This window comes from Bison bison, unplaced genomic scaffold, assembly GCF_000754665.1.
Source record: "Bison bison bison isolate TAMUID 2011002044 unplaced genomic scaffold, Bison_UMD1.0 scf7180017864535, whole genome shotgun sequence".
NCBI classification, from domain to species: domain Eukaryota; kingdom Metazoa; phylum Chordata; class Mammalia; order Artiodactyla; family Bovidae; genus Bison; species Bison bison.
In genome coordinates, this window is record NW_011495084.1 from 12,406,215 (window position 1) to 12,413,295 (window position 7,081).

Sequence of the window (7,081 nt, forward strand, 5' to 3'; positions counted from 1 at the left end):
GTATTCGGCCTTGGGGCCGTAGCGAGGCCGCCGCCTGTAAACGGGAGCGCCCCTGCGCCTTCGGGGGCCAAACGACCAGGTGCGTAACGGGGCAGAGGATGCCCAGCCGCCGCCCAGGTTAAGAGGATCCTCTTTTGTGTCGAGGGTCTGGGTCATGATTCAGGGTGCTCCGAGAGGTCGACACGGTAGCGCCCTAGGAGCTATCGTCGCGTTTGGACAGATCTGACGGTCTCAAGGGCCTCGTTTCTCTCTCTGCCCAGCACCACGTGCCCGCCGCTGGGATCACGCCTTTGTCTCCAGAAGGATCCCCGCCTTTCTGCTCGCTCAGTCGCTCTCCGCGTTATCTCTGATCCTTCGCACCCGAGTTGTCTCGCCAAGGCGGGTTGCGTGGGACTGGGGCTGGGTAAGGATGGTGGGTGAGGAAGGTGTTGGTGGGCAACGCGCGGTGAGACCCGCTCCCGGGTCCCACTCACACCCGCCTCAGTGGATGCGCGGGCTGGGGCCGGGGGGAGGCAGGGGTCGCGCCGTTACCTTCCTGCTCCCTCTCAACCCAGGTGCTTCACCGTCGCCGTCCGGGCCGGACTGGGGTGGCGTGGGCCGCGGCAGCCTTTAAATACCGGCCAGGGGCCCCGCGTGCCCACCGCATCCTTGGTCGCCCCGGGAGACAGCCAATTGGGGTTGAGGTCGTTCTCCCCGGGCGTGGAGGTGGGGTTCCAGCCGGAACAGGTGCCCAGTGAACATTCGCAGGGGGCTTGTGACGTAGTTTTTGCGGGAGGGAGGGCGGAGGCTGGGTTTGTGCAGCCCACGTTAGGAACCGCCTGAGGCCGTTTTTCCTTTGCCCTCTCCTACCATCTTGAGGTGCTGAGTTAGAGAAGATGCACCTTCAGCCGAACCCAGAGGCAGGGGTTGGGGAGAAACTTGTCTGTTGAAAAACAATATCCTATGCCTTTGGGGTGATGGAAGGGGTAAAGAGAAAGCCCCTGGAGTCGGAAACAGGGTGCCACGCCTTACTTTGTGGCCACTGCTCTAACTCCTGGAGCTCTGTTTCATCATGCATAAAACAAGATGGCAAACGTTTATTGCTTGTGCTTTCTGTGCAGGTGGGCTCGTGGCACACAAGTCCCACACCTGCTCTGTGAAGTAGGCATGGTTACCACATTTCCTAGGTTAGTAAGCTAAGACGTTAATTTACCCGAGCTTGTGAGGTCAGTGAATTTAAGGGCTAGTGTTTAAACGTGTTTGACCTCAGAGCCCAAATTCTTAGTGAGGTTACTGCAGTGCCCAAACACCTTAAACAGGACTGTGATGAAGAGTACAGGGAATCTGTATGGTCAAGCACTGCACTAATTGTAGTATATCATGTAAATGTGCTTTGATTAAACATTACCAGGATGTTTACCATGGGTTTGTTTGTAAGAATGCTACAGTGCCAATTGTTTTTCCTTTTGTCTTTTTGTTAACCAGGCACCATGGTACCTTGGGAGCCTCTGTAATATTACAGTTAAGAATATAGGCTTCAGTTTAAATAGACAAGAGCCTACCCTGAATGATTCCCTTCAGTCCTGTTAGACTCTTTGTGACGCTATGGACCATAGCCTGCCAGTCTCCTCTGTCCATGGAGTTCTCCAGGCAAGAATACTGGAGTAGGTTGCTATGCTGTCCTCCAGAGTATCTTCCCAGCCGAGGGATAGAACCTGTGTCTCCTGCGTCCTCTGTGTTGGCAGGTGGACTCTTTACCACTAGGGCCATCTGGAAAGTCTAGGTTTATCCAAATCTGTAGAAGGTGTAATGTCAAGAGGAGCCCTAATGACCTCTAATAAAAACTATGGACTTTTGTTGGTAATGATGTGTCACTGTAGGTTCATTATTAATAAATAAACCACTCTGGTGGAGGATGTTTATAATGGGGGGAGAATATATGAGGAATCTGTGTACCTTCTCATTTTGCTGTGAATCTAAAATTTCTCTAAAAAATAAGGGCTAAAAAAAAAAACAGTGGCTTCCCTGGAGGCTCAGTGAAGAATCTGCCTGCCAATGAGGAAGACTGGGGCTGGATCCCTGTGTTGGGAAGATCTCCTGGAGAAGAAAATGGCAACCCATTCCAGTATTCTTGCCTGGGAAATCACATGGACAGAGAAGCCTGGCGGGCTACAGTCCATGGGGTCACAAAGAGTCGGATATGACTTAGCAACTAAACAACAAAAATAAAAAATAGAGGTACTTCAACTTCAGCTCAGCAATTATTAACTTCTGGAAGCCTCCAGTTCCTTACCCATACCATTGAGTATAGTTATAGTGCCTGTTGCATAGAGTTATGTTAAGGATTAAGTATCGATTAAAGCACATAACACAGGTACTCTGTGGGCACTTAGTAACTAGGAACTAGCATCATTATCATACTTACATGTTTTAGAACTTGTCAAGAAATTGATACAGCACATATAGAGATAACTAACCTTATGCCGGAAGCAAAAATAGACTAGATATCCCCATCCTTATGTCCTTTTTCTTGTCCCACTTTTGAGAAATAGCAGGAAAGTGCCACCAGCTTTGACCCTATAGAAAACTATCGAGTATATTCTTTTATTACCTTCCTGTGCTCAGTGGAATTGTGCAAAATGGAACACTGCCCAGTGGGAACTGAGTCCATACAGGCTTCCATTAAATGACAGAGAAGCAAAATGTGGCGAAGCCTTGATGCTTGCAAAGGTCATTATACTTTCCTGGTTGAAAATTGAGAATAGTACAGGGGTTCTTGGATCAGCACTCCACCCTTTGACATGGGACTTATAGACTCCACAGACATCATTCAAGTTCATTTGCTCTGTGGTTTGCTGAGGAGACAAGTCTGCTTGAGTCCCAGGGCAGAATGCTGACATTTTAAGCCTCCAGTGTCCATTTTTGAACAGAGACTCACACACTGGGTGGTGACTCACCCCCTGATCTGCTGAACTTGGAACTGTGCCGTTCCAGATTTATTTTTCTAAGAACATATATGATATATGATATTGAGTTTTAATTGAGATCTCTAGAAATTGAGCATGTTGATTAGTGATATTCCTATCCATTTCTTTCTTTAAAAAAAGATTACCTCAAGGATAATTAAGGGCATTTTTTTATTCAGTTGATGTGAACTTTATATAAGTAATACTGACTTTAATACACTTTTTTCATGGTGAGATATATATCTTTCAGACCTATCCTCCCTACTTAAAAACATTAATGCAGAATTGTCTTACTTTTTTTAAGAAAAACAGCAAATTACCTTTTATGATTTTTATTTTTTTCAGTAGATTTACATTATAATACTGACTGTTCATACTGGTAATACCCAAGAGAATTGGAACCAGAGATTGTTAAGCACCACCATCAGATATGCAATTAAGAAATTTTAAAGACTTTTAAAATTGACCCATATTCTTCAAATACTGCAAAAGGACATACTTTGATTCAACATTAAAATCCAACGCACCATATTTTTATACATTGTATCCATCTAGATTGCTACATTAAAAATTCCCACAAACTTAGTCATCCATACTTAAAACAACGTGTACATACATTTGTTTTCTCAGCATTTCCAAATGTTGGGATCCAGGAACAACTTAGCTGTGTTTTCTGCTCAGGATCTCCCTGGGGCTATGATAGAAGCATTTGGCTGTGCTCTCATCCTGGAACTCAATTTGGGAAAATCTGCTCTCAAGATCATTCATGTTATTGGCAGAATTTATTTCCTTGTGGCTGTTTAACTGAGGGCCCTAAACTTTAGCTTTCATGTTGGCTGAGGAAGTCCTCAAATTTGAAGGCTAACTGCAGGTTGGCGAGGACACCAGTGGTTAGAGGCAGCCTGCAGATCCCGGTCATGGGCTTCCTCAACGTGGCCACTCACCCCCTCCTGCTAGCCAAGAGCCTCTCGTCCGTGCTTCCTAGCACGGTGAACACACAGAGACACATATCTGTGTGTGTCATAATCATGGGGCTTGACTTTTGTGACATCCCTGACCTTTGTCATTTCCTCTTGGCTAGAAGCAAGGCCCAGGTCCTACCAGCGCTCAAGAAGAGAGGTTGACACAAAGGCACAAATTCCAACAGGCAGGAAATCACTGGGGATCACCTTAGTCTGCCTGCACATGTTTCAAGTAAAGGCAGTCAAATAGGTCCTTTGTAGTAACTAGTTACAACTTGGGAGATTTTCATGATATTGCTGCATTTTGAAATTCTGATGAGTGCCATGTAACAGCATTAGTTTTGCTATGTTTTATGTTATTCAGAGCGTTATGTTAAGTTTAAAACACTGCAGTCTTGATTGTGCATTTGGGTGACTTGAAAAGAATGAATTCTAACACTGGATGGCAGTAGAAACTCAAGATTCAGGCAGTAAAAGTCCTTATACCAAAGAAACTGAAATTAGACACTTTATAAAAAATATTTTATCACATATATCAAGTTACTCCAGGTTGCCAATATTAATTATCCTTTTTGTTTTCCTGGAGTGGTAGAATCGGGTATATTTATTAGATTAGCATTTTTTTTTTGACTGGAGTTTGAAAAGCTCAGCTCTGCTAGTTAAACTGGTAAATAAAATTCTTCAGAGAAAAGTGGTATATACCTGATATATTTGGTCAGAGAAATGAAATACAAAGCATATTTCAGATTTATCTTTGTAATCAATGTGTTGCTATGAAAGTGAAAGTGAAGTCGCTCAGTCGTGTCCGACTCTTTGCGACCCGGTGGACTGTAGCCTACCAGGCTCCTCTGTCTATGAGATTCTCCAGGCAAGAGTACTGGAGTGGGTTGCCATTTCCTTTTCCAGGGGATCTTCCTGACCCAGGGATTGAACCCGGGTCTCCTGAATTCCAGGCAGACGCTTTAACCTCTGAGCCACCAGGGAAGCCCCAGTGTTGCTATGATATACATAAAATAATGTAAACATAACTCCTTTTATGCACTCTCAAAAATTTGCCTTTTTCCACCCTGAAGATATTCATGTAATTTAAAATGTAGTCGCCATCTAGTGGTTACAGAGACTAAATGCAAAGTATTAAGCCTTTCTGACTTTTTGAAAGTGAGAAAAAAGAGATTCAAAATTACTCATTGCTTTCTGTCCACAATTTGGAAAGTTGTGATGTTTGCAAGTAAATAAGGCACCTTGTGCATCAGGGAATACCACTTGATATTTTCCATTTACGATTCTCATTTAAGTAAATTATGAAGGGAAAGTTTGTAATAACTACAAAGACAGTGTTACAGATTTAAAGAGAAGTAGGGATATGAATTTTACATTTATAATAGTAGTCTGTGTAGGTATTTGCTATTGCCTTTTGAAAATATTACTAACCCTACAACAACTCAAGGTTTTCAGAGGATTAGCAAAATATATTGTAGTCCTATTATCTGAGAAATATGTGTATTCAGTGAGAATTACTTAGGAATTTCAATATGGAGATGTTTGCTTATAAGTAGTTTTAAAGTACACTATAATATGGGGCAATAAAATGCAATGTCCTCCCCCTTGGAAAAGAACCTGTAATATTTAGAGAAAAAGAAATGTGTATAGCATATTCATAAAGAAAAACTTTTGCTATAAAAAAGATTGTGTTTAATCAGGGATCAATTTTAGATCAGAGCTTTCAATTAAGAATGTGAGGTGTTTAAGGTGGTCATTTAAATAGGATACATTTTAAAGGAATGCCATCATCAGTTCAGTTCACTTCAGTTGCTCAGTCGTGTCCGACTCTTTGCGACCCCATGAACCGCAGCACACCAGGCTTCCCTGTCCATCACCAACTTCTGGAGTCCACCCAAACCCATGTCCATCGAGTCTGTGATGGCATCCAACCATCTCATCCTCTGTCATCCCCTTCTCCTCCTGCCCTCAATCTTTCCCAGCATCAGGGTCTTTTCCAATGAGTCAGCTCTTCACATCAGGTGGTGCGAAAATTGCATATTTTCAGGGTTATAGTTCTTACTTTGTCCTTATAGAGTTGATGATGAATTACATCTGTAAAGCAGCCTTGTGAGTAGGCAGTCATAATGCCCATGAGAATGTCAACTGACCCCATAGCTTTTGCATAATGATACTCTTTTTATCCCAATATTTCCTTTTCTTTCTTTCTTCCTTCTTTCCAGTCTTTCTTTTTCTTTCTTTCCTTTTCATTCTTTCCTTTTCTTTTCATTCTTTCTTTCTCTCTCTATCTCTCTTCCCTCTTTCTTTCCTTTAACTACAACTTCCTACACCCCACTCATGATTTTGTAGTCATGGTGTGTTGAGAAGACTGTGAGAACAGAGGGGTTTTCTGTGTCATTTGTGGGGAGATCTGAGATCATCAGTAGCTTGTGTGTGCAGGGCATTATGAATTTATGGACCATTTCCTGCATTAAAAAGTGAACGTTATAGTTTATACCATGTTGCTATAAACACTAATATGTTCCAGGCTGGATTCTTTATTGCCTGTTTACTATTATTATTATAATCATGTGTTTTCTTTTTATTGAAAAGCACATGCTAAGTTCCTAAAATGAGTAAGTCAGCCCTGCCTGCTGGGAGTCTTTCTTTACCCTCCTGGTCCAAAGCATCTCAGTCCATCTTTCTGCTGAACTTCTGGAGGCTGGGTATCTGGAAGCCTACTCTAGACCCTAGAAGTGTTTACTCAAATGTGACTCAAAGGCCTTTGACCATTTGGAAGTCACTGTGGCATACAAAAAGATAACACTGAGCTTGACACCTATGTTAGTCTGTTTGGGCTACCATAATACCATAGACTGAGTGGCTTAAATAAAACAATTTTATTTCTCCTAGTTTTGGAGGATAGCATATCCAAGATCAAGGTGTCAGCTGATTTTATTCCTAGTGAGAGCTTACTTCCTGGATTGTAGATGGACGACTTTTCGTTATGTCATCACATGGCTTTTCTTTTCTTTTTTTTAATTAATTAATTTATTTTAATTGAAGGCTAATTACAATATTGTGGTTTCTGCCAAACATTGATATGGATCTGCCACGGGTGTACATGTTCCCCATCCAGAACCCCCCTCCCACCTCCTCCCCATCCCATCCCCCAGGGTCATCCCAGTGCACCAG

The 7,081-nt window shown here is 42.8% G+C and overlaps 1 protein-coding gene across 1 annotated transcript in view; it reads right to left on the reverse strand.

The window, feature by feature from the left end:
* CCER1 (coiled-coil glutamate-rich protein 1) overlaps positions 1–156 on the reverse strand; it is a 1,350-nt gene extending 1,194 nt beyond the window's left edge. The window contains exon 1 of the mRNA XM_010832067.1: positions 3–156. Coding sequence (XP_010830369.1) covers positions 3–156 — 154 coding nt within the window. The remainder of the gene's footprint in view (positions 1–2) is intronic.
* Between the last annotated feature and the right edge of the window lie 6,925 nt (positions 157–7,081).